Here is a 27,993-nt window from a genome sequence, read left to right as displayed (position 1 = left end):
ATGGGCTTTGCTGTTCACTGGGGTAAAATCTGAGGCTGTATCTAGAAGTTACAACTTCCAGACACATTTCCCTCTGTGGCCAGTCCCACGTGTCCGTGTCTCTCAGCTGATGCCTTTCCAATACACTAACATGGTGCAACTGAATCTTTTGAGCTGGGGATGGATTCTGGAGCAGGAGCACTGCTAGTGACAACTAGCGAGGCATCATTCTTCAAAGGCACAGACCAGGAGCAAGAATCACACACAAAAAAATAAGGAGAGGGAGGATTAATCTAAGCAAGCACAAGTATCCATGAAGCAGTTGGCCATCTGTCACTTCAGGCTTGCTTTCTAGCCAGCACTTTGGGGTGTAGCTCATTCATCATTAAATGAATGTCTGAAATACCAAAAATGAACCACATCTTCAAATATCTTTTTCTTTTCAGCAGCTCTAGAAGGAGTCTGGAATAACTAGCTCTGATACAGGGTCTATAGACTTGTGAAGTCACATTTTTTTGTGTGGATACTAATCAAGAATCGTGTATGTATGTGCGTGTGTCTATTTTATACCTTTGCACTGATTGCTTGCATGAATGAAGCTGCTTCTGTACAGGCTGGTGAAATGTTTAGGCTCGGATGAGAAGTAGTGCCATGAGAAGATTTTGATAAGGCTGTTGCTTAATTATTTTATATGTAATTAAATCATCAGAAACAACTAGAGGTGCTTTTTCATCTGATGATTGTCTCAAATATCATAATTATTTTGATGAGCAAATGTCTTCATCTTGTGCTTGGTATAAATCTTGCTAGTCAAACTAAATTGAATAACTGTGTAGGTGAAAATAGTGAGTAATTTGTAATCTTACTGTAACTTTAACTAGGAAATGTTGTCAGCAACTGCCTCGATCCAAGACTTTCATACAGTGTCATTCATTAAGCAGAATATATAATATTAGCATTTTTCTGTGATATTTTGTTTCTGGTGAAAAATTAGGTAATTTCAATAATAATTCTTTTTTTTTTTCATAGAGTACCATTAACAAAAAATGTGAGGTTTTCTCTGTTATGTGGTATTAGGCAACATTATGGCCAGTTTCCAGTTCTGCAGATGATGCATTTAGTTTTCAAAGGGCAACCTAAGACAGTTGCAACCACCACTGTGCTGCTATCCATCTAGTGCTTTGTTTACTGCATATAACAAGAAGTGAACATGGCTATTCTAGTTTTGCTGCAAGGGGGCTAACTTTTCACGTGTTAATGCTTTTATTTGAACTATGCCTTTTTAGGACTGCATTAATATTACTTTCCCTGTATCATTGCAAATAATCTGTTGTGGAAACAACAAAAACATTTGGACAACATGAATTTTTGTTGAATTGAAAGTGAAGGAGAAAAACCGTGAGGCAACTCACTCCGGTTGGATCAACAATTTGTCCCAAAGCAAGTTTGGATTATGTCAATGTAGAGATAGTCTTGACATCTCCTGGCTTTCTTCTTATCCTTTTTATCTGTGTTCATGTGGTACATATCACTACAGTATCAGCAATAGTTATCACAGGAGCCACAAGCAAGAAAGAAGTAGGATAATCAGTTTCTTTTTTTAAAGGAACTGGGAATGGATTAGTAATATTGAAAAGTGAGACCCTGATGAGAACCTGATGGTCATCATCCCAGCATGCCTTTATTGATTACGGACTTTTGTATTTGCTATAGATGTGCTGTTCAGAGTGTTAAATGCACAAGTAGTTTCTGGTTATGCATAAAGCATTCTCCTGTTTGGTGGGATATGTTTATTTTGAAGGAATAAATTGCTTTTGAGAGCATGGTGCTGGGAAAAAAAAAAAAAAAGCTATTGATCTGTTGATTTCAAAGCTTCAGAATTTGTGAAGCAGGAGAACTGCTCCATAGAATAAATTTCTTTAGATATTTTTTTTCTCCCTGATTGTTGTACAGACTTTTCTATCCTGTTCTGATTTGCAGTAACAATGTTATTGGCAATCATTTTGCAGTCCTACCTGGAGCAAAGACTACCATGGACACTGTAAATATATACTTTTGAACTTCACTTTCTGCTGCAATTTATTTTATATGTTCTTATTTAATATACCAGTTTTTATAATTCATCTCGGAACACATGAATAGTAGTGAGGGTTCTTTGTAACGTTGACAGTCAAAGACCTAGAAGAATTTCATGAAGGAACGGCAAGTGCCATTGCCTCATTTTACTGAAGCACAAATTTCTGTGCTGGAAGTGACCTACTGAAGGTCTCACAGTCTTCAGAAGAGACAGCTTCCTAAAAACCCATGGTTACAAATTAAAAAATATTTGGAATTATTTCCTTCTGAAGACTCAAGAAATGTTATTATCTTATTGAAATGCCGTCATGTGCCTGAAAACAAGCCAGAGTGCTGATAGCGTGCATGTTTGTGTGTGAGCATGTGTGCATGCATGTAATCTTTATTTAGATATAATTTTCAAAACAAAGTTGCTGTGAAACCTTAAATGTTCATATACTCAAACCTATCTGAATATTACATATATATTAAATAAGTGTGTAGCTCAAACTAGAACAGTATCAGCCTTATTGAAATGGGAACCTATGGCTACCTTGCAGGATTTTTTTCCTTGTATCCTCCTAGTGAGAATGTGTCTATTTACCAGACAGGACTCAGTCTACCAGGAATGACATTCCTTAATATAAAAACTTATATTCATAGAAGTAATACAGAGTAAGTTATAGAATTAATAACAGAATGGAATAATGGAATTAATTATTTTCCACACTAGTAAATTAGCTGTTAGTGAGCAAGTAATAGTACATGTGCCTTATTACTTGCCATATTTTAAACAAGATATGCTGATCACAGTCTGAGTCAGGACTTACCTGTCCCTAAAAATCCCTAAAATCTCCAGTGAACTTAACTGAACTGTGAAGAAGAGCATAGGATATGTGACATTAGTTCTAAATTAATTGGAAATAGATTCAGCCATCATTGGGTAGGATGGTCACTCACATTCCGTCGATCGTTTCTGCAGCTGGTGTTTTGTACGTTAGAAAGTAACATGGTGAAAATCGTTATCGTACTTGATAGTACAGTGGTGAGCTGTGTGTAACAAGATCTTTATATTCAGAATACCTCGATATTTCCATCAATAGTTTACTACTGTCGTAAGTTGTCTTTGACAAGTACCAGAATATACTGTTACGACCTTGCTGAACAGAAAGATTCCTGATATTCTCCCTTCCTTTTATAAATTCTGGAGAAGAGCAGATGAGAAATTCAGTGACTGCGGATTGATGTTTGATATATTATTGTGCCATTAGGACTGTGAGAACAGAATATGTTTGTTACAAGCCAGTGGGTTCATTTTAGTAGACTGATTGTGAGTCGTACTAAAAATACAACACTATTTTATGTAAATTATACTTCTATAAGTTGGTAATTATAAATCGTCTGAATTTTCAGGCATATTGTGCTTGAACAGGAAGTTATGAGAAAGTTGGTTTTTATCACTAATGTAGGTAATTTTCATCACTGTCATTTTAATATGATATTGTCACATTACAAGTACGTTACTAATTTTATTTAAATGTGATGCATTGATAATTAGACGGAGGTTGAGGTCTTGTCAGGGTATATATATCACACCAGACGAGCTGGGTTTGGGGGAGATTTCCGCATATGAATCTTTACGCAAGATTCTTCTTTGCATAATTCTTCTTTATTCTCTACGAATCTTTATCTAAGACAAAAAAATCTTTCTTATAATAAAGAGAAGAGAAGGTTTCAATAGGACCATGCACTTAATATTTGTTTCAGCTTAGCCATGCTTTCAGGTTTGGTTTGATGCAGTCACTGAACCTGTGAAGCCCTGTTTCCCTAAAAATGGATGGATGGAAAGTGGATGGAAACGTTAAGGTGCTTGAGAAAGCTTTGTTCTTCATTTTACATCTTTCTGCATTCCCAGCTTGGCTTGCACACAGTAGAGACTTGAGAGAAGGAGATAAGTCTGTCATGTCACAGATTAAAATGAGTGCATCGGCTTAAAAACTGCAGAAGAAATCGTGATCGTATTTGTGCCTGTATTTGAAGCTGAAGTTTCTAACTTCAGTATTCCTCCAAAATATGTTATCTTAGTTAAAATGTTAAATATGTATACTTAAAGCTGAGAATAAAGAGATATTGTGATTATACCTTCCCTTGGAAATGGCATCACACAGACACATTTATAAGAAAGAATTTTAAAGTAAAATAGTGTTTAGATATGAGTGATACATGGTGACACTGGCTCCTCCCTGAAATGCACAACAAAATTCACTTTGATAGAAACTGGAGATTCTCTTCATGTGTGTTTCTACAGAAGACAACACACCACATATCATTACTGCACAAGTTAAATGCTGTGACTAGATTCTTCTTTTTAAAAATACCTCCCCTTTTCAATACCTAATGTGCTGGTTTTGTTATTGCTCCTACTGTAAGCATGGTATCTTAAATTGAGTGTAATCATTAATATTTAGAAGGCTCCAAAATAGTTACTATACTAAGCGTGTATCACCTTAAGCTTATTCAAAATAGTTCTTCTATTATTTCTTACTCTGGCAGTAACAATGTCATTTAAACTATGAAGAAGCTTCACAAATTTTCTCTTTTGTGATACCTGACCTTATCTGCAAGCTGTTGATATCGTTTTTCATTGTGGGTTTTACTAGAAGTTACCTACCAGTTAGGTAGTTTTATTATGTTCATCCTATCTTTATTTATTCGGAAGGCTAGTAATGGCATTTTTATAAATGGGCTTGGGTTTGTGCATACAATTTGTTGTTTCCTCTACAAATATCCATCACATTAGATTCTACGGTATTCATTGAGTTGTAAAATGTAGTATATAGCATAGAGGCTATAATACAAAAATCGAATGTTTCCTTAAACAATATTTGTTAATGACAGAGCAAGATCTTATTCAGATCTAATATTCTACCTTATGTGATTTTGATTCATATTATGTATAGAAATATCAAGCTTCATTTTCTGTGCAGCACCTATGTTTAATGCTTATTCTGATGTATTACCTGCATAGAATTTATGTATGTTGTTTTTGCCTACTGTTTTGCTGGACATCATTGCTATTTTTGAAACTTGTCATATTCAAAACTGGCTAACCTTTCACAGTATGAACACACCCCAAAAGAAGCACTCTCATTAATGACGATAGTAATCCTGAACAGCAAAGAGAGCTTTATCTGTCATTTTGAAAAAAAAAAAAAAAGCTATTTAGAATAATTTGTATAATATACAGATAATAAGAGATTAGCACATCTGTTCCAAAGACCCTGACCTTCAAACCATCAGCTCAGGAAGACTCAAGCACCATGGTGTAATCCTGCTCTGAAAGGCAAGTTTGTTTTACCTTTTTGTCTTTTGATCTTCATCTGTGAGCTAATATATATTGAAATCCCTGGAAGAAGGTCGTACTACTTGGTTTGAATTATTTTATGCCAGAATATAGACAAAAAATGCTGTAAAGAAAAAGTCTTGTTTAGTCAAGAATAAGTCCATCACCATGACAAATAAGGTTGGCTTATTATATTTTCATTACTTCAATGTTATGTACACTTAGAAATCATTTTTCTTTATTCCACAGACAAGAAAATTCAGACTTCGAAATCTGTGGTTTCAGCTGATTGTAGATATTTTTTTTGTTTGGAGGAGACTGATTTGCAAATTTCCACTCATATACAGCTACTTGATTTTCTGCTACTACTTCTCATTTTCTTTGGTTCTGATATTCATAGGCAATTTTGATTTTCAGTTTTCTGATTTTCCATCTCTTCCTTTGTGACGTGTTTGTCAGTGTCCTCTATGCCCAAATAGCAGGAAAATTTAGACCTGAATCTCAGCTTCTGCTTTTACATAATCTAGAGGATGAAAATGCCTGTTAAATAGGCAGAAAGTTTTGGAATTGTCTTTGTTTTGTATTGTAATATCAGATATGTATTAGCATATGTAGAACATTGCAGGTGTCACACTAGTTCAACAAGTGTAATTTAATCACTGAACTTACTGTTATGTCTGCACCATTGAATTGTATTGAAAAACTGCCGTTCAAGGAAACCTTTTTTTTTTTTTTTTTTTTTTTTTTTTGTTTTTGTTTACGGTGGTGTAGAGCTTTGGAAGCATTTTCACTTCAAAAAATACCCAGAGGTAGTTTCGGGGGGGAGGGTGATTGTCTATGAAAACAGGCAATGTAAGCACCATTTCATTTTCTTTCTCCACCTTATTCTGTTTTTGAAAGGCCTTAGTAAACTTGGTAAATGGCCTACTTAAATCTGTTGGCTGTAATTCAGATAATCTCAAGTATTTATTTCTAGTATATTGCTAATACTCATCTTTTTGTTTTTCTTAGCTATTTATCATGTTTGTAGTAGATGAATTATACACAGAAATGTATTTTCACACAAGCCAAGGGTCAAAATAAAGAAATCTTACCTTATAATGATAATTTTGCATCATTTGCTGGAGAAGAAACACAGCTCTTCTTCTGTTTGTATAAGTACTTTTTTTTTTTTCGTTGGCTGTTGTCTCATCTTCTTTGCCTTTAATAAAGGCAATGCTTCCTCAGTAAGCAAGGTTTGCAACCCAGAAAGGAGTACTGAGAAGAATGAGAAATGGGCAGCCATATGAAACTAGAAAAATAACCTGAATTCACTTTTAATGGCAAAGAGAAGGTGTTAAAAGAAATAGATTCCTTCTGTCTCAGATTTTGCCTTACCTTACATTGCAATCAAAGCAGCACTGTTGCTGGGGTAGTTCTTCATGATGCTTTCTGTATGTAGCACCTTTTAATTCTTGTCAGTGGAGTTTTCTTCAGTGCGTATTTGATAATTGACATAAACCAGCAATATTGGATATAAAGCTTACAGTTTCTTAGCAGAGTTATTCTGGAGCATCTATTTGAGAATTTTGGCTGAACGGTCTGTCTCTAAACTGAGTCTCTGTGTACAGTCGTCCACTTTCAGTAATGTAAACACAAAGGGAACAATTATATCTTCCAGTTATGCAGTGTTTATCTAGCACAGACCCGTTGCCCAAGTCTGTAGGTGTTTTTACATACTGACTGTTGTAACTCATGTGAAGCAATTTGAACATAATGCCAGAAGCAGCTGTCTTGAAAGTGAAAAATTCAGTAACAGCCTCACTCTTTTTCTGTCTTAACTACTGCTAAGATGAAACCTTATTAAAAGATAATCTTTGCACCAACTCTGATATCGAACAGACTGGAGCCCTAGCTGACCAAAAGGAGGAGCCTGTCTGGCTTTGCAGCCCCTTTTCTGGCAGCTGTTACCTCAGTTGACCTTGAAAGTGAGGGGTTATTTCTTCCTATTATCACAGCAAGCTCGTTTGGGTCTTTATATATTTAAATTTCAAACAACATTCAGAGGTAATGCAACAGAAATTCAGAAGCAGAATAAACCTTAAAGCAGGTACTTTGAATGAAGAAGAGCGTGCCTGGATTTTTCTGTAGCTGACCCTTCCATGTGATCATTGATGGGATACAAGATGATGACATTGGGAAAACAATGTGCAAAGTTGTGCTTTTGCACAAGGAATGTAGAAAATTTTAAGGAAATAGTTTTCAGGTTCAGTACTGTAGAGGCTGCTAAGAAAAATTCATCATATTGAGAGTCTGAGGCTAATATTTTAAGAAGCAGATGAGCTTGAATTCCCTCTTCCAGCAGTGGTTCTTGAACTTGAACAAGAACTTGTGCAAGACATGTTCTTGGTGAGCCTTTCTCTTTCCTATCCAGAAGAACAGCTGTAATGCTGGAAATGGTTCTTGGTAGTTCCAGTAAGAAACATAAGGAATTATTTTTCCTGGGACGAAGAATGGGAACAGAAAGGGGGAAAGGATGTGGTGAGAGCGGGACATATGGGAGCGGATGGCATGAAGACCTTCCCTTCGCAGATTTTATGTGCACCATTGCTAAGCTTCCATGTGCAGGCCTACAGAAAGCATCTGAGTGGGGAGAAACCTCCAGCACCTTGCAGAAGTGACCGGCTTTGTGTTAAACTCCTTGCGAGCTGCAGCTGGCCCGGGGTGCCATCTGCACGTGTTCTGATAGCAGGACCCTTGCAAAGATGCTGTGTGTGCTTGGTGGCTGGCAGTGTAAACATTTCACTCCTAGCATGGCATTGGGCTGGCCTTTGTAAAATTACTTTTATCCATTCAGTTGTATTTTTAATACATTGTATGTGAATGATGTGACTGTATTCTTAACAAAGCTGGTGAACCATCCTTTCTCTGTGGTGTTCTGAATTTTTGTATGTGCGCTTCAGAGCAGGAAGATGAAACTTAACTTCAACCACCACAATCTGTAGGATTCTGTGCCAGCACAATGGAAATACCTAGGAGCCTCTCTGTGGGCATAACTTGAAATATACCACATATCTAACGCAGAGAATTTAAAATCTCTTTGTCACAGAGCATTTGAAATCAAAAGTCTTGATATATGTTTATTAAGTGAAATCCACAACACAATCTATGGCACTTTCTCACTAATAATTTTACAATACTTTATCTCTTCAGAACTGTACCATAACCTGAATTTAATATCCATAAGACAGAAATGTGTTGCATACATTTTTCTTCATTTATTTTCCATTATAATTCGTATTGAAATAATTTCTCTTCTTTTTGCTTGACAAATGCTAACTCACCTCCTATCCCCCTTTTGTCTTTAATAGGCCTAATAGCCTAATTCAGTATGTATCACCAGTGATATGGGTTAAATTACTTGATTCTTAAAAAGAACCAATTGCCAAAGGAAAATGTGTTATCTGTTTAGAATCTAGTGTAAGGGAAATTGGATAACTTGACAGGAAAACAACTTCAAAGCAAAGTCTGATTTTTCAAAATGAAGTTTAAAGATGGAGTATTTCCATAGTTAAATTCCATTCTCAAAATACACGCAGACACTTCAAGACAACAATATCACTAAGATTTCTTGCAATGTAACTGTAAATGAGTGTTGAAGATGCTTGCTCAGTTTTGCAATCTCTCAGGTGGATTTATACCAAAATTCAAGCAGAATGAGTCAAATTCAATATGATAGAGAAATAAGCTTCTGAGCTTATCTGCCTCTACTCATCTAGTTCTGAACAACTATACTAGAAAAAATGCATCCCACAAGATTGCCAAGAATGTTTTGTGCTCTTCTGTACTTACACATCCTGAGAAAATACACTGCTGAGTGAATTTTTGAACCTTTCAGCAGTATATTATGAAATATTAGCTGGCAGGTAGTTCAGTACTTTTTCACTCCAAGGCCCTATAATGTAATCACGATTGTAAAAGGGACGGGTGGCTGAAGCAACTTGATCATTCCTCCCAGAGCTACAGTGCCAAGTGGTTAAAAGAGAGAGAGAGGGGAAAGGAGGAACCCAGAGATTATTCTATGCAGAAACAGCTCAAGACATTTAAGCAAAGGTGAAGCTGCTTTAGGCACTGACTGCTTGCTGAGGATTATATCATAGCCGATGTTTAATTTTCCTTAAACCTAAGAGGTAAGCATCTATTTTCTTTGTGTTAGTGTGCTGAGCCTTTGTGTTCGTTTGATTTAGCAGTGTGTGTTAATCTGTGGTTGTAGCTTTGCAAAGCTGCAGGCACTGGGAAAAAAAACTTTAACAATTTGATACTCTTGATTCTATGTACTAGAAATGGCAGAAACATTTTTAAAGGGAAAGGTAATAGCAAACTGGAGATTTTAGTAGTGATTAAATACAACTACGAAAGCTTAAAGTTGCAATTTAAACAAATCAACCTAGAGAAGAGCTTCAGAGTATTCCAAACAATTTGCAGAATGAAATTTCTGAGTGAAAAGAGAACTGTTGTTTAAGCTGTTGCGTAGTCTGATTCCTGCTTTATTCTGTTAAATTAGTGCTAAGTTATAACTCAAGAACTTTACAAATTAATAAAAGGGAATATACTATTTTTTTCGTATAAAATATTTTGGCAAACAGTGTTTTCTTACTGTTTCAACTTGAAGGTTTTTTTGCATATTATTAAAAGATTAGACTCTCGTTTTCCATTATGTGCATCCTATAGTTTCCAGGAAATTTTGAAGAAGCATAGAAATAATAAGTTATTAGTGATGTCTTATTGGTGATTTCATCATATAAGATACACTCTTTTAGTAATCATACTGCTATTTTACATTTCTAATTATAAGTGCTGCTTTCTAACTGTGAATTATGTATATCTGAAGTATATTCAGCACTTTTTGCACTTCTGGGAGCAAAGAGAGATAGCACTTTCCTGAGGGTTCATGTAGTTTTTAACTGAGTTACTTGGTATTAATTTGGATTTGAAAGTATTACGTGTTTTACTTTCTTGCTGCTACCTTTATTTAAATAACAGTCTCAGAGAAATATACTAAAATTTGTTGTGGCTCTCGATAAACAAAAATGACTTCAGAACTTTATGAGGTTATTTAAATATATGTATATCCTTAAAGAAATAAAATTTTGGTTTATCTGAAGAAGCTCTTCTACTTTCCCTTATGTTCCAATTTTGTCTTCCTCTCCTGCTTCAACTGGCAGCTGTGTCCCAGCAGCCTTTAAGCAGAAAAATGTTATCGCTACACATATGCCAGTTTTCTTGCAGGGGTTAGACAACAATAAGCAATGTAATAATATAACACTATGTTTTGCTCTAAAAATTTTAATGTTGAAATGCAAACAGCTCTTGGGAGCTCCTCATTTCATTCCCGTTCACTTTCTGCCACATTCTAACAAACCCAATGAGCCCATGAGAAAATGAGTGCTTAAATTTTTATAAACTGTTTATGCAGGAAATAATTTGTTGAAAACATGACTTTGTTATGTTACTAATTGAATTGCATTGAAATAGGCTGTAAGAGTTGAAGAACTGAGCATGTATGCGTATTTTCAGTTTCATTTATGTATTCTAAATTTATACTGCTCATTCCGTGTATATGTGAATAAGAAAATTTGGATGATGTTATTTCTGTATGTTTATAAAGCCTGTTTAGTGCAATCCCAGCAGTTAAACCTCATTACTGTATATCATCACTGATTACTTCATTTTGCGTGAAAGACAGCGGCTCATTTCGCCTCCTAACATGTGACCAAAACTATTAATTTGAAAGCCTTGAGACAAAAAGTGTTAGTACTCTAACAAGCTATAAGGGAACTTCTGAGCAGGTACCCATGCTTTTCGTTTAGATAATGTGCCTGATACAGTTAAATACAGCTGTTTTCCCTGACATGAGAGAATCATATATGTCAGGAAAATTGTATAAAACCACATGCTCTTTTTTACTTTTTTTTTTTTTCAGTCAAATATGATCAAGACAATTTTTTTTAAGGATGCAGGATTTGGAAAGGTAGTTGCCTAAAGTTTTGATGCCATAAGCTATTGTCAGGTAGTAAATAGTGGTCCTATTTTCAAGTCCTTAGTTACTTTTTTCTGTTGTATTCTGAATGTGGAACTGAAACAGTTTTTGCCACTCCAAGGACTGCTTCAACTTGATACAAGTGAATAGGAGTTGTTGGCTAATTAGCTACTTTACTTTGAAATCTAAATTTAAACGTTTAAGAGTTTGAGTTCACAAGTTTCCCTGGAGTGAGGAACGCAACCAAAGGCTGAGATTCCCTAGCGCACTGGCTAAAATGCCATAGATTTTTGCAAATGGACTGGTAACAAAGTCAAAGCATTAATACAACTGTTAAAAGCATTTGAGTCAAACCTCTTTTTGTTAGGATTGGTGAGTTTTTATTTGTTTGTATTCAAATAACTGAGAAAAAAATGTGTATATTAGTGGCTTAATTGCGTTGTCTTTTCTTATTATTTCAAGATATTCCTTGGGAATTAAATTAGTTTGCCAGTTGAATGTGTGATTTGCTACTGTCGTTACGAAATGCAATTTTTTTCAAACTCCTGATAATTTATTCCAGCTCAAAAAGATCAACACTCTTTCTAGAAGGTTTCAAAATATAGTCATTAATTTATAGCTATTTATAGGAGTATAGATTTTGCTTGTGCATATGTTTTAATAAACAGGAATAGGAAAAAGGGCATAATGCTTTATATTTGGATTTTAAAGCTTGGGATCAAACTTTAAAGAATATAAACAGTATTTGTCTTTCTTCGAGTGTATTGTGAGATGCGTAGTGTTGGACAAAACATTTGAAAACCATTTACTGGAATATTTTGGATGTTTTTCTATAAACAGCTTATATGAATCAGGATGGTATGCCAGAATAGGCAAAATAGAAAATGTTGTAGATTGTTGTAGGATAAAAAGTCAAGGGAACATTTATATTTAAATGTCTTTTTTTTGCCATTTATCTTCTGTACATAGTCACTATGCACTTTTGAGCTTTGAAATCGGTCTATAGCTGTGCCCATCTGAGAGGTGTACCCTGTAAAAGCAGCAAATGTCATTTGAACTGTTTCCTTCTTTTGCTACCTGATTTAGGCCTTCAAGCCAGGGGGCACTTTATTGGTTCACGTGCAAATACATTTGCTCTTGTTCAGATATGTGATGTGCAGAGTGAGGGGGATGCTGCAGAACTTCTCACTCAGCAGGTCTCCAGTCAGCCAAAGGGGAGGCCGCAGGGTCGCTAACACAGCAGAAATGGCCCAGAAGAGAAGGTGTTGCTTTGCTGTCCCCTTCCCTGTTCTGTGAATTGAGAGTGACCCGTAATACACCGGCTGGCACGGTGTTGCTGATGTCTCGCACAGTCAGTGTGTGAACCAACATACGGCCCTGATGCTGCCAGATTTCAGGGAGAGCTGCCTGGGAGCTCTGCTCCTTCTAGGCTTAGTGCTCCGCATGCGAGACAAGCCCAGTGCAGCGCATCGTGTATCCTCGAGTCACACAAGGGCACCAGCGTTAGTACCTTGCTTAGTATCACCTCTTACTAGTGGATTTAGTAACGGTTTGTGCTTTGCTTTCCTTGATGTTCTTTTGAAGCATTCATGAATTTTCCATACCGAATACCCAACTCAAGCATAGGCATTTTTTGCTGTTAACTGACTAAATGCCCTCAAGTATGATTTTGGTTGTGGCTCACTCAGTATGCAGAAGACCATGACAGGTTTGGCTTTTTCTGCCCTATGCAGTTTGCTAACTAGGCCACCAAGCTTGTGTCCTGACATAAGCCTCCAAGCTTGTGTCCTGACATAAGCCTAATGCCCCAAGCCCTGTCCCATGAAATACATACCATTGGCATCACAGCAAAAGCTTTGCTCCAGCAGGCTGGGACACAGCTCCTCCTGTTACTTCACAACTAAAGTAACTGCAAAATGTGGGGGGCAACCTGTGGGGCTCAGAAGAAGCTCAGGCCAATGGCGATGCCTTCATTCGGGGCAGTCGTGGTCTCAGAGCAATGCAGAAATAGGTTGTTCTGGGCTCTTGGTCCTGGCATCTAGGGATTATGCCAGCGATTGGATGTATCTCAAGTAGCCCATCCTAATTCTGTAGATACCGTCACTGACTTGTTCCCACTACTATAGCTCTGCTTTCAACAGCATTTTGCTCCTGGCTAATATACTTTGAAGTGATTTGGAAATACAGAAATTGGGACATATCAACCGAATTGATATTTTGTGCATATTTAAGATAGTGAATACACTAAGAAACTTGTGTTTTGTTCTTCATCATTACTTAGGCCATGATATTCATTAATTCTTGTCTGAGAAAACCAGGATGGGAACAAGCTTCATGTCAGATCGACTGAGGAATCACTGGATAGGCTATTTTCATAATAGGTGGAGTGAAATAGTAAAGTGTACACATTCATCAGTGCATCATAGCAAGGGTATTGCAAGGATATTACAAGGCTATTAATGAACTGTAAAAATCATGCAAACTAAGTATATTTTATAGCTGCAGATGGTTACTTTATGATCCTTTTGCATGTTGCTAAACCTGCCAAAATGTTCCATCGCAATCACTCTTTAATAGCTTTTTTTTTTCCCTAGCTGTTAAGCTGTGTTTAGATGCAATTTATGCACATTAATCTGCATTTCTGCACACAGAAAGCTGTACACAATAAAAGCATACAAGTCATTCTGGAGTAAATTTTGCCCCTAAATGGTATTCATTACAGAGTCAGTTTATCTTCATTCTGCATGATGAGTATAGTGTAATTTACATAGCGCAGGCAATTATATGTATCATATTATAAAACTTAATTGTGCATATAAAACAGTAATAAAAATCAGGAACTGGAGCAAGTACTCTCCAGTACATATCCAGAATAGAGAGAAGGTATGACTTAAAAGTTATACACCAGAATGACTGGTACCAGCACCAGAGGGGCTTCAGAAGTAAGAAAGACCAATTTCCAACTCACTTGTATTCTAACCACCTGCCTGCTGAGCTAGGTTTTGCTGAAGAGCTTATAGGAATATATTAATAAAACAAACTGTTCTCTTTTCCTTTTGGCTACAAGTAAGTGGATTAAAAAATATGATGTGTATAAATGATCAGTGTAACACTTGAAAAAAATGTGAAATGTGTGTTTCTTATTCAGGTGTGAAGGCGATTCTATTTATGCCATAAAAGTCATGCTGTATTTTACTGTTTTGCCTTGGGTTATTTATATGTTATAGAAATGATTTTATTAAGGATGTTAAGTCTGTGATTATGAAATAAAATAGGAAAGAAACTCTGTAGTTTTCCCAGTAACACTGTGGATGTTTCCAGAAAATATTGAAGTATTGTTAATATTGTTAGCAGTTACAAGAGGAAGAAAAACAATTTTTTTTTATCTTCGATTTGAAAAAAAAATGTTGAAGAGAAAAAAAAAAAAAAAGTGGAATCCAATACAGTACGACAGAGAACAGCGGCTTGGAAAGTATCCCAAACAAGAAAATTTGGGGCTTATAACATAACAAGATAAGGTTTTACACGTGCACATGGCCATGCGCAAGGTTTCCTGCTTCACTGTCTGTACATTTAAAATCTGTGGTGAAAAGATGTTCAAACAGCAACACTGATGGTTGTAAGTCATGGCAATTTAGCTTACTCTGTCATAACAAAGTGCTTGTCATGTAATGTCAACTTTGGCTCAAACCTAAAATCCTCCTTATTGTAATTTAGTCAGTAGATTTTTTTTGTATAGTGAATAATGAATATATTTCTGAATATATTTTCTAATTATGCTTTCCAAACACCCTGGCTCTGATGGCTAAGTTTCCACACCTGCAGCATTGTCCAGGTGGCCCAGAGTAGACTCCCTTTCTCCAGCCTGTGCCAAGCTCACGATGGGCTTCAGTGTCTCATTTCTCCTGTTTCTGGGTCCGGGAATGCTCACAGTCCTCAAGGCAACCCTGCTCGGCTTCCTGAATGACTACTCTGCTGCATGTCAGCCTTCTGCTCCTGCTGCCTGATCTGAGTGGCTCCTGGAAAGGATGCGGGGGTGAAACACATAATCTAACCTCTTTGGTGAGAGCAGATGGAAACAAGCAGGAAATTTGAGACAGGTCCCAGCGAGACAGCAAGAGGCACAGAGCAACATGGGCAGCAAACGTATAGCTACCAAAAATACGAGACTCACATTTTGTCACAGAGCTCTGTGTGTGGGTTATACATCTTGATCTGCCTTATTCATTTTTGATGCTCAGCTCACATTTCACAAGTTTGATGTGCTGGACACAACATGTATTTTAAAAGTTAGAGATTGGAAACATAGTGCTTTGATTTTTGGTATTAGAACCACCTAAGTTGCAGCAAATGCCTTCCACAACCATCTACGCTGTGTAGCCTAGTTTGCTTTGTGCTTAGAGATGTTGAATAGTATGTTTTCAGCTAACTAAACCAGAAATTTGGATGACTTTCAGTTGCTCACAGCAAAATCTCTGGGCTCCTGACCTCAGAAGGGAACGAAGAAACTACGGCTGTCCTGGATGTAGCTGGTTTCTTCTCTTTAGAGACATTCAAGTCTCTGCTGCTGGATGGCCACAGATACACAACTGTCCTTCCAGAAGGCCTAAAAGGAAAACCCGGACTGTTTTTGCTGTGCCTCTTCTTAGCCCAATGTACAAATTTTCTCTTTTTTACTTTGGCCGTACTTTCTGCCTCTCCGATTGTTTCAAAGACGTTATTGTGATAACCCATGAAGAGATAAAGCTGCTGTCTTTGTGATTTCTTCCTGCTGTCTACCAGCTCTGCAGACCCCGAAGAGCACAGGCCAGCTCTTTTCCACCGTAGGGCAGGCCAGGGTGCACTACCAAATCCCTGGCTGCAATGTGAAGAGAGGTCAAGATTTGTTATAGCCTCAGACGTAACTGTGTCTGTCTGAAACAGAAAAGTTTTCCAAGCAATTCAGCCTCCACAGCAGGTGGGGGTAGGAGAGGGGTATTTCCCTATGCCAACTCTGAAAGGGAAGTAGAGACTTTCGTGGCAGTGAATCAAAGAGTGCCTAGCATTGAAGAATGGTTTTACATGTATTTATGTGAAACTTTGTCAAATCTGCAACTTGCAGAAAAAGAATAACGTTACCAGTTGAATGAAAACAAACAGGACACTGAGTTTGAAGCCTACACACATGATTACATTACATAGACACTTTGCTAGAAATATTTTATTTAAATGTTTTTCAGAGTGATCATTATTATTTAGAAACACTTCTTTGTTTTTTCCAATGCACCAACTAAATTGTTTTTAAATCAGCACCTGCATCTTGAGCGCAGAACTACCGTGGAATGGGATGGGACCTCTCCTTGCTCAAGGGTCACTTGAAATTTGCCAAGTGGAACGCAAATTTCATTTTAAAGAATGTGTGATGGAAGTATCTTCAAATTAATCAAGTCATTAAATACTTTACAAGAATTACACTATTTTATAGTGTTCAATTGCAGGTTCATTCTATGAAGGTCATAGAGAGTTAATTCTGTTTAGAAAGCTAGTATCTGAAGTTACATAAAATTCATGTGTGAAGAATTTCAGAGGTGAAAAGCAGTGAATCAAAAAAAATCTGGATCAAAACACATTTTAATTTTGATGCTAAGTGTTTTATACTTAACATTTTTCTGTTGAATGCATGAAGGGTTTGGGGTTTTTTTTCTATTTTTTTTTTACAATGAGAGTTGTATGTTAACATTTTTTGTGGTCACCCAACTGAACTAACAAGGTGTTTAGAGACACTAAATATATGGTTATCAAACACTATTACAGTCATCTTATCTACATTGTGACTGTTTAAAGGATATTAATGGGACACTTAATTTCTTACTGTGTACCCAAATAAAGTTCTTCATATTGCCATCTTCTTTTAATTAGAAGCCGTCAACAGTTTACAGATGAAGAAGAAACATTCTTTCTTTGACCTGATTAATCTTTTTGAGTTTGCATTTTTGAACAGTAATGGTCAAGTCAGATCATCATTGTTAGGGAACAATTATAAGGAAAGGCTTTATGCTAGACTATCATTGTAACCATCACTTCTCTTTCTCTGCTTTCAGAGGCTGGCAACAAGAAACTAAAGAGCACGATACAGAGAAGCACAGAGACAGGAATGGCAGCAGAAATGAGAAGTCGAATGGTTCGACAGCCAAGTCGGGAATCCACTGATGGCAGCATAAATAGTTATAGCTCTGAGGGCAAGTAAGTAGCATTAAAATACAAATGATGTTGGAAAAGTTACTGGTCTTTTTAAGAAAACTACGGAAATATTAATAACAAAACTTGGTCTGTGAATAGAAATCCAAGCTTTGTTTGCTTTGAATAGCTCTACGTCCAAATTCTTCTTCTTGAGAAAATGTTTACAAATTAAATGATTTTAGGCATATAGGCAATTTCTTGGAAATTGAAATTGAGAGCATAGTTTTTATAGAGTCATATCTTGCCTGCCTTTCACTGAGGTATTCTGTTCACCAAGAAAGAACTAAATTCAGAAAACATTATTCATAGAAAAACATAGGGGTAGTTTTCCTTTAGATTATGTTTGGATTAATTCAGAGTTAAACTTCATATGTGGTATGTTAAGCCCTGCGATATGAAACTCCATTCAGTAATACTGTATACAAAGAAAGTTTAGCTTGGAGTTAGTCCAGCTCTCTTATTGAGAACTCTAAAGCCAGCATGCGACTGCACCATCAGCTAAAATCAGGCACTCTACTGTGGGTAATGGGGCAGCTGTTTTAATTCACTGTTGACATGACTAAGTATGTAGGAAAGGCAAACAAAGGCAGATTTGGCACAAAAATATGTATGAATATTTCAGCCTCCTCACAGATTTTAGTGGGACTCTGCCTTATTTGCAAATGTATCCTGATTGCTAGAGGATTCTTAGAAGTGAGAAAATTTCTACCTCTGAAAGTGGAAACTGGTAGGCAAATCTATTTTGTAGATCAGAACTGGTGAGGCCCCAGTAAACTGGACCGTGCTGGGGACTGGCCCATTTCTCCATATGGGAAAGGTGGGAAGCCAGCACTGAAGATGAGGGCCTTGCCTCTGACAAGCCTCCATACCTCTCTCAGCTCTTTCATATGATAAATTTACTATCAACTGACCACAGTTGTCTTGCCTTTCAGATCCATACTTTTGGCACCAGTTCCCAAACTTTTGATTTTGTTTCCATCCCAGGCTTCTGGTCTGGTAGAGTTCCCAACTTTTCTGATTGATTTCTGGCCTTCAGTATAACTGAACTAGTTTCTGCCTCCAGACTCAATTTGAGCAACAGTTTAAATCTAATCACTGTCATTGATCCAGGACAAAATCCACATCCCTTTTTCAATTCCTGGAAAGATAAAAGAAACAATGAGACCAGTGACATGAAAAGAAGACTACTGTCTAGCAGTATGATGGGAACCCCCAAGAGGGTGGGCCTAAGAAGGCAGCATGTAACAAAACTTCCTGGGTTAAAGAGCAAATAGTTAAATGTATCTTTATAGACTGAAGAAAGATATTCCTTAAACAGGATAGGAAACCACAGGCAAAAGGGATAAGGACTCAAGCCAGAGGAATGTGTTCATCATGATGGTGTACTTTGTGACTTAGAAGAATTAGAATTCTGAGATCTTTCGTTTTTCTATGATTCTGTGATTTTACTCAAGATTGAATATCTTGAATATTGGAAGCTCTGCAAGCTTCCAATTTGGCAGACTAGTGTAAGTTTACAACAGCTCTGGATTTATTCCACAGTGAATGAAGATTGTGTAGATTCTTTTAAGAATTCTTGAAGATTCTTGTAAGAAAGACGATCTTCTACTATATAATCACTTCCCATCTAAATCAATAAGAACTTTATTTGAGGTGGTTGAGTGTGCTGTTCACTCAACATTATGGTAGGCAGGTAATAATAAGAGGAAAGCAGCTTCAAGAAGAATATGTTTGCTGTGCCAGTATATTATAATTCAGTTTGTGTCCTGAAGGATCAATAGGCATCAGTTTGATTGACATCAAGATCTGGATACCAAAATATTTTGGCTAAGGAATGGCATTACCTTTAGATTTAATTCATAGTTGCACTGCCTGCCTGTTTAGTGCCTTTTTAAACAGTTACAACTATCAGATTTAGTGTATACGTGGGTTTTCCCTGTATATCCAAAATGATTATTTGGGTGTACATATATACATATATACATATGTACATATATACATATATACATATATAAGACAGTATTGCAAGGTAAATCAAGAATGCAGAAATTTCAGTGTTGAGTGATGTGCAGTCAGCATTTCTCCATTTATGGAATATACATTTTTATTTGGTCTTTTATAACTTTCGTCCTTATAAGTGGTATGGAGAGAAAGAAAACGATACTTTTTCTTGTGACGTGTTTGCTTTGTTAAAGGCTGGAATCTTCTAAATCAAGTTGCAAAACTTTGCCATTTGCTCTAAGGGAATGGCCAACAGCAGCAGTGTCCTCCTACCCTGAACACAGGCAGAAAGTTAGGGCAAGCAGAAAGGCAGAGGATGGACAAAAGCACGTGGAAATATTTAAAAGGAAGTAGGGACTAAGGAACTGGAAAAAGAAGAGGATGTAGACAATTATACTGGCTGAGAATGAGTGAAAAATCTGGAAAAAAGATGAAGAAAATGAACAGAGATCTCATTGTCATTTCTGATGGATTCATATTTCATAGTTACAAGAAAAGTTACTATAAACAAACCTGCATATGAATAGGTGTTGGAGGGACTCATTTTGATCCTTCATTGATTGATCATGATCTGGAACTGTTTCTGGATTCCAGTTCACCTCTTTCAGATGAATACCAGTTGAAACAGAGCTCTGCAAGCATAAAAAAAAAATACAGAAATCCTAGCCTAAACTTGGACCAAATATAGAATGATAACTGGAAAAACATAGTAGATGACCAAAATCAAATGTGTTCCATACTATTTTTTCCAATTGCCTGCTCTATTTTCAAATATGTTCCGTAGTGTTCATAGTGTCTTCACAGGGAAGATCATCAGAAAACGCTGACTAAATGAAATCCTTTGTTTGTGTGTGTGATTTCAGGAAGCCACAGTTGGCTATCCACATAAAACTGCATAAAAATTCTAAACCGACATTTCTGAATCAGCTGAATTGAGGAACCAATGTGAAATACCAGAAGCATCTCGTAAAATGTTTGCATGGCCTATGTATTCAAGCAGAATATAGTCTTGTACTTTGAGTTCAATAAGTATATTAAATCTTGTGAGTTTTCTCCCGTTTTCTCATACAAGGCCACTCATAGCTTACTCACCTGTCTGACTCTTCAGTGCTCCTGAAGAACACCTTGGCCAGCAGCGCTTGCATGGACTGCTTTGGCTCCATATGTGGAAGTTTCACTTATATTTCTTTGGGGTCCACGGGAGATAGCTGGTTTCTAGTTTTGCAGGGCAGTTTATGATTACATATCCTGGGCTACTTGCACTGTATAAGAAGTACTTTAGAGAAAATACTGCAGGACAAAAAGAATTATTACTGTACTTATGCTTAACCTGCTTTTATTTTGCTTCAGCTTAATATTCCCTGGAGTACGGCTGGGTGCTGACAGTCAATTTAGTGATTTCCTCGATGGACTTGGACCTGCACAGTTAGTAGGCCGACAAACACTAGCAACCCCTGCCATGGGTAAGAATAATATATTCTCCTATGTTAGATGAGTAATAGTCATTAACTAAAGCATAATACACACTGCCAGACTACAGCAGCCAAAAGACTTTTACACAGTGGCTTCCTTCACCTTAATCATGAATGTCCTCTTCCGGATTGCTAATATTCCTGCCACACTGGCATCCAAACTGAGGTAAAAAACAGTATTTGGTCCATATGCGAGGTGCTTGCTAATCTCACTTGCATTTTGAAATAGGCATTGGTTGCACTTTTTTTCCTACTCACAATTGCTGTGATTTCTCCAATCTTAGTTTACAGCCGAATCTCAGCAGTTTAAAATGCACACTTTCTTGCCACAGATTTTATTGAATGTGTTGCTTGCCAAGTGCTGCATTTGCCCAAGCTTTGTTCATCCTGAAATAACCCTAGGATTTGAAATTTCAGCCAATGTTTGCAGTGCCCAAATATCAGTTGCAGTGCCCTAGTATCAGTTGTTGATAAAGTGTTTTTAATGAAAAAGACAAAATCCTTTTCTACAACAGCCACTTGGGGATATATGTGATTGCTTCTGTATTAGAAACCAGTCTGGCTTTCCCTATAGTAGCATTAACTCTACACTGGTTACAAATAGGGTATAAGCATATAAGATGTGCAGCAGTATAACACTGTATAAGTATTATCTTTTTTTAAGAATTTGATAACTATGTCAACAATTCTTAGATATGCTTCAAATGTTACATATTAAGGGTGCAGAGTGTGTAGTTCTTGTCACTTCTGCAACTTTAACCATACTGTTCCTGTTGCAAATCATAAGTGGCCAATGCTCCAGTAAAGTTCAGCTCCAGTCTCAGGTCAGGTGCTGGAAGGGCCACTAAGATGCTTCAGAGGAAGGAAAGAAAGATGGAAAGAAAAAATCGGGGAAAAGAATGTTTCCCTCCAACTCTTGAGAATGAAAAGAAAACTTTCTTGAGAACACTTTGACTACTCCACAAAGCACAAATAGCTGCGGCTTGGCTAGCACATTATTAAGCACCAAATCTTATAAATACATACATGTTTTTACGTAAAAAGAGAATATATTTGTGATATTATTCATCCAAGAAAAATCTCAGTGGCTCAATCAATATGGATTAGCTGCATAAATAGAGATCTAGATCCATCTGTTTTTTTCATTATAATTTTCTTTTCTGTGTAAATATTTTTCTGCAGATGTTTATAATAGGTTATAATATGTTATTATGTTTATTTCAAGCTGTTTTCTTACTAAAGGTTCAAGCAACGTTTTGGGCCAAAAAGGCACTCAGTAGTGCTTCTTACAGTTTTCAGAAGGTCTTTGGTGTGGCCTCCTTTAGTCAGTGATGCCCTGGAAATGTTTGTATTGCTGCTCCCCCTGCTGCCTGCCTGTAACATGTACTTTTTATTCAGCTAGGCAACATTGGGATGTGCTCTTAAGACGGTTGGCTGAAATTTTCCTAGGGACTATATTTAGTGCAACACAGAACTCTGTTTATTCAGGGAAAGTCTGATAGATAAAAAAATAATAATCTTCCTTTTTGCTCTGTCATACCTCAAGCACCAAGGTGTAAACACTGCTACAATCTACTGTTAGACAAGCACATGAAAATCTCATCCCCACTTAAATTCAAAATGTAGTGTTTTTAAAATTGAATGTCCCAAATTCTTTAGTTTGGGAGCATTTATTAGTTTATTTTATTTTGGGGCTTGCATATTAGATATATAATATATTAAATCATGGTGTGTCATGGATATAATCTTTTTGTTTGTTTGCAACAAGTGTCACATAGCTGCACGCATCATGCTGTATATTTTTTAGTCTAAGTCACTTGTTAGAAACCTGCTCAACTGATTCCATTACACGTGAAGATAAAACAGATTTGATGTTTTGAGCGTGAGTCCATCATCAAGATATTTTCTCTTCATTTGCCTTTTAGTAGTCTAGATCAGAAGAGGACTTAGGTCTCATGCTATGCAGCTTTCCTGCAGCTGTAACTAGAAGTGCCATTTGGCAGAGCTCAGCCAGTGAGACAGCAGCTTGGCTGCTCAGTGGTCTATGTGAGAAAGCAGATGAGTTTTTGAGTATATCGTGTGATTTTATTGCACGAGCCTGAGTGTCAAATATTGATAAATACAGGGAAAATCATCACCCCTGCACTCATTAAGTGACCTTTAGAGGAGAATACCTCATCGTGGACTCCCAGAGGGCAGCACATCATTCTCTGAAGCTGCACTAAGACCTTGTGCCTCATCTGCTTGGTTTTTCTGCCTTACACTGAGAATCCCATCAGACAGCTGTAATTCCTGAGGTTTACCAAGTTAGCCTGTTTCACCCATTGTCCCTCCTGATGTATCCGATGAGGTGCATTCACAGTGTCAGCTCCTGCATATCAGCTTGGAGACAGAAGCTTCCAGCTGAAGTGGTTTCTGAACCACCTCTCACGGAATCATTGTAAGGACAGGGCATGGCAGAGACTGGCCCACAACAACAGTTGTCCTAGGCAGGAAGGCTCTGCGTAGTTCACCCATGCAAAATTAGGTGATTGGTGGTGATACCATAACATTGCTGTAAAGCTCCCTTCCCTCCCTGGATCACAGCATCAATACTGATCTCTGCTAAAAGTACTTCCTAAGTATGCATCTTCATTCCTGTTTTGAGGATGAAGAAATGTGAAGGAATAAACAGAAGTGACGAGCACAGCATCACCTAGCAGACAATCAGCTAACTAGTCTTTGTCATAGACCATCCGTCAGGCCATGCTTCTCTAAATGTGAGTTTGTTTCTTCTCCCTGTCAGGTGATATTCAGATTGGGATGGTGGATAAAAAGGGCCAATTAGAAGTAGAAGTCATAAGAGCCCGGGGCCTCACACAAAAGCCTGGCTCCAAGTCAACCCCAGGTAAGAGAAGATAGACAATATGTGACTGTAAATCAAGAATGTGAAATATCCTGATGAACAGGAGATGGGAGACCTTTGAACTCCTCATTAGCTATGATCACATTGGCATTTGTTTGATTTGGTTTTCAGCAGTGGAGGCATGCATGGATATGTCCTTTATACCTGTGTTCCTTTCTTACCACCTTGCATCAATTAATTGCATGCAACATTTCAAGGAATCATTTTCGTCAACGCAACATACTTTCTGGAAGGAATGTTTGCAGAAGTATTCTGCATATCTTAGGCAAATCTTATCTGTCAAAGAGGCTTTGCTGATGAAGTCCTTTGCATTTTTTTCCAAAATAAGAGATGGAAACAGATGGAAGTGGTTTGAACAAACAGGGTGATAAAGCCAAATGCCATGATCTTCTGTGGAACAACAGTGCTTCAGAATAGTAGGTTGCACCAGTACCAGTGCCAATAACTTTTATAATGACTGAGATTTAGTAAGAAAATTATTTTGAAAGTCTAGTTATTAACAGGAATCTTTATTAGAAGAGATTTGTGATTTCTATCATAGCCAATGCTTACTAAAACAATTGGAACAATTATTTTCAGAGTGCGTTTTGCCAAAATGGTTCTTTATAACCTCCTTAGGAGCTGAAAATAAGAGAGCAATGAATGTCCTTGTTATCTGAATGTCTTAGTTTTAACATTCCTTTCAATTTGACATCAGAGTCTTTGATATATTTCTGACCCCTAGACATACACAGAAACTTCAGAGTAACTAACGGTGACAACTAATTCCTGGCAGACAAAAGTGTTTTTAAATCGACAGGCATGAAGCAGAATTGTTATTAGTAACATCTTGTATCATTAAATTCAAGATTTATAAAATCAAATTGATTTCTTATGCTCTCTGTCATTTATTTAATGAATGTAATTGCATTCAGATTATATAGTGAAGATAGTGTATGTCATTTTCTTTCCAGTCTACTTCCTTTTATGGGATTTGTCCTCCAGCTCATAAGTGCAATGTAGAAGGTTTTATGTCCAAACATAAAATTCATGATGTTCTGTTTGCAGCTCCATATGTCAAAGTGTATTTATTGGAAAATGGAGCATGCATAGCTAAGAAGAAGACAAGAATTGCACGGAAGACCCTTGATCCTTTGTACCAACAGACACTGGTTTTTGATGAAAGTCCACAGGGGAAAGTCCTTCAGGTCAGTTGCTTCTTAATCCCATTTTAGGCTATCATTTAGTAAAGCACGTACATGTTTACTTAAGTTTAAGCAATATGAGTAACCTCATTCCAACTCAGCATTTAATTTTATAAATACCAGCAAACATATCCTTGTGGCTTGTGGTTCCAGACCTGTGAAATGTCTGGCTGTATTAAACATTTCTCTTTTGTTGACTCTTGCTTCAGTCCTGCCATTAGGTTTTCCCACAGGAAGGAGCAATCATTCACTCTTAAGAATAACAATTTCCTTACAGGACCCTTAATGAAATACAGTAGGAGTGCACATGTGAGCACAGGTTTTGAGACAATGCTGAACCTGAATTTCTGTTCTTACAGGTAATAGTTTGGGGAGATTATGGCCGAATGGATCACAAATGCTTCATGGGAGTTGCCCAGATCCTTCTGGAGGACCTTGATCTGTCCAGCGTGGTAATAGGCTGGTATAAATTATTTCCACCTTCATCGCTAGTGGATCCAACCTTGACTCCCCTGACACGCAGGGCTTCCCAGTCATCTCTGGAGAGTTCAACTGGGCCTCCCTGCATTAGATCATAATAGCAGGTGCTGTCTCATAAAAACATCACCCAGGATAGCAAGTGGAACCAGATATTCACATGATCAAAAATACTGTTGGAAAGAGACAATCACTTCTGTTTTTGCTTGTAGTAATCATCCAAAAATATGTCCGAGTTGTTTGTTAAAAGATGGCTAAGATAGAAAAAAAAAAAAAAAAAAAAGGTGTATCACATACATACAGTCAATCTATTAGGAACTGTCACTGATGCTTATAATGATCCAAAATAGAGAGGGACCTTTCGAGTCAAATCAAGTCAAAAATTAGTCAAACTGGAAGCTTTCACTCTGTTAACAATGTTGTATTTTTCACATTTTGACAGAGCCCTCAAGCAGTGTTATCTTCCTGGTGTTTCAGCAGTTTTCTGTACTTGTTACTTCCACTAGTTCTCTCTCTTTTTTTTTTTTCCACATGATTCTGTTAGTTTTGTAGAAGGCCTCACATTGTTAACAGAGACCCTTCCTTTCTTTTTCTAAACCAAACAAACAACAACAAAAAAAGGGCTGAAGTATATTTCTGTAAGCATTGCTTAAAGTGTTCAACAGCCACAATTTTATTCCAGCAAGCTCAAATTGTTTCTCAGTTCTGGTACTTCAAAGTCTTTCATGTGGAAACCCAGAGCAGATGACCAACAAAGGTTGTCTTCTTAACAATAAATAATAGTCACAATGCCACTTTTTCTTTGTAAAAAGCAGATATGTTTGCATTATATATAGTGACTTCTTTGTTTATGATGTTTTGCATGGAAGAATTTTGAAGAATTCTGCAACTAATGCTGGGGACTGGTAAAAAGCAGCTTTAGTCATAATTTTGACATTGAATATGTTACTGGTAAGGCAATTTTCCTCCTAGAAATGGAGAGGAAATATTTACGTTTCTGTGTATAAATGTATATTTGACTTCCCAAAATGTTGACCAGGAATGGATTGAGCATATGACACTTTCAGCTGTACCCAGGCTTCTCTGATGTGTGTCACTTCAGACACACTTGTCTGCCCTGGATAGAGCATGGTATGAGTTGTTCAGTGTTTCACTGGAAATTCCAGTTGAAATATTCTGCACTTACTTACTAATGTTTTTATCAAATTTTAGTTTACATTTCTTTGAGATTGATGCAAGCACAAGGCTTGATTTTTTAACGCAAGATATCTTACTTTTTGGAGAAAAAAAATAAAGTCAAATTTCAATTTGCTTTTTATTCATTTGAGTTCTTGGCCTTGAAATCCCTTGTGATTTTCTGTAAATGTGCTAAAAACTGCAGACTCTGCAGGTGCATTGATATGTTTCCCCTCCTTTTACAGGCCATTCAATTTTGTGATCACACAAATAGAGCAGCATGACTTGGAACTGTTCAAAGCTGCATGCACGTTTTGTAAAAAGAAATGAAAAAGGTTATTTAATAATGTATGTTAGCTCCACATAGACCAGCTTGTATGTTGCATGTACTTGTACAGTTTGCTCGTAATTACTATACTGAAGTAACCAAGAAATCTAAGCCATCCATTTTTCTTATAGACATTTTGCAGATTTTAGCCAGGCTAGATCTGTGAGTCTGGTGCTAAATGTCTATAGATGGACTTTATTTTTTACCCTATGGAAAACGTGATGTAGTACGGACCAAATTCCTTCTAATAAATATTTTGGTGTAGATTCCTACTGTGGGGCTGTAACACATGTAGAAACTGTGTACACACTAGGTTTTAATTCATAGACATACTGCCTGCACCAAGTGAACTATTTATTATTATTCAACACGTCGGAATTATTCTGCCCATCTTTCCATAGGGCACAGATTGATTACTGCTCGACCTGCTGAGCAGGAAGAACTCAACCATTGGTGCACTACTACTAGATTCCGTTCTGTCTTAGTGGCCAAAAAACAACTAGTTATAATTCAATAGTATCTTTCTATTTTGACCACTTGTCTTAACACTCCCCTGTGCTTTTAAATGAACTTCCAACTCATGTTATGTAAACATGTTTAATAAAATTTCCTTTTCATGTCCAGTGTAGTAGTTGTGCTCTCTGTATGTTCTGAGGTTCATCTGTGATTCTGCTCACTGCAGGACTGTGTGAAATGTGTTAAGGAACAGTAAAATGATAAGTAATTTCTGTGATTCTTTTTGTTGATGTAATAACGTATGTTGAAATCTGGGGCCAAAGACTGAGGCCTGGTGAAAGTCATGTTTGGTTGGTTTCCTTTGCACCAAGAAAGGAGC

General features: G+C 37.0%; 1 protein-coding gene across 45 annotated transcripts in view; it reads left to right on the top strand.

Annotated features, from left to right (window-relative positions):
• RIMS1 (regulating synaptic membrane exocytosis 1) overlaps window positions 1-27,781 on the top strand; it is a 304,893-nt gene extending 277,112 nt beyond the window's left edge. For 44 of the 45 annotated variants that reach the window (XM_088539870.1, XM_088539857.1, XM_088539900.1 and 41 more), the window contains 5 exons: window positions 17,477-17,618; window positions 20,967-21,079; window positions 23,874-23,975; window positions 25,041-25,180; window positions 25,537-27,781. In XM_088539870.1, coding sequence (XP_088395996.1) covers window positions 17,477-17,618; window positions 20,967-21,079; window positions 23,874-23,975; window positions 25,041-25,180; window positions 25,537-25,755 — 716 coding nt within the window. In that variant the 3' untranslated portion in view covers window positions 25,756-27,781. Of the gene's footprint in view, window positions 1-9,403; window positions 9,547-17,476; window positions 17,619-20,966; window positions 21,080-23,873; window positions 23,976-25,040; window positions 25,181-25,536 lie in introns of those variants that run through there. The other variant, XM_010212025.2, reaches the window with a different exon arrangement.
• Window positions 27,782-27,993: the final 212 nt, after the last annotated feature.

This window comes from Tinamus guttatus, unplaced genomic scaffold (assembly GCF_059628265.1).
Source record: "Tinamus guttatus ecotype Peru unplaced genomic scaffold, ASM5962826v1 Tinamus_guttatus_pri_ptg000051l, whole genome shotgun sequence".
Lineage (NCBI taxonomy): Eukaryota > Metazoa > Chordata > Aves > Tinamiformes > Tinamidae > Tinamus > Tinamus guttatus.
Note: the sequence above shows the minus strand (reverse complement) of the source record. Positions and strands in the feature narration are given on the sequence as shown.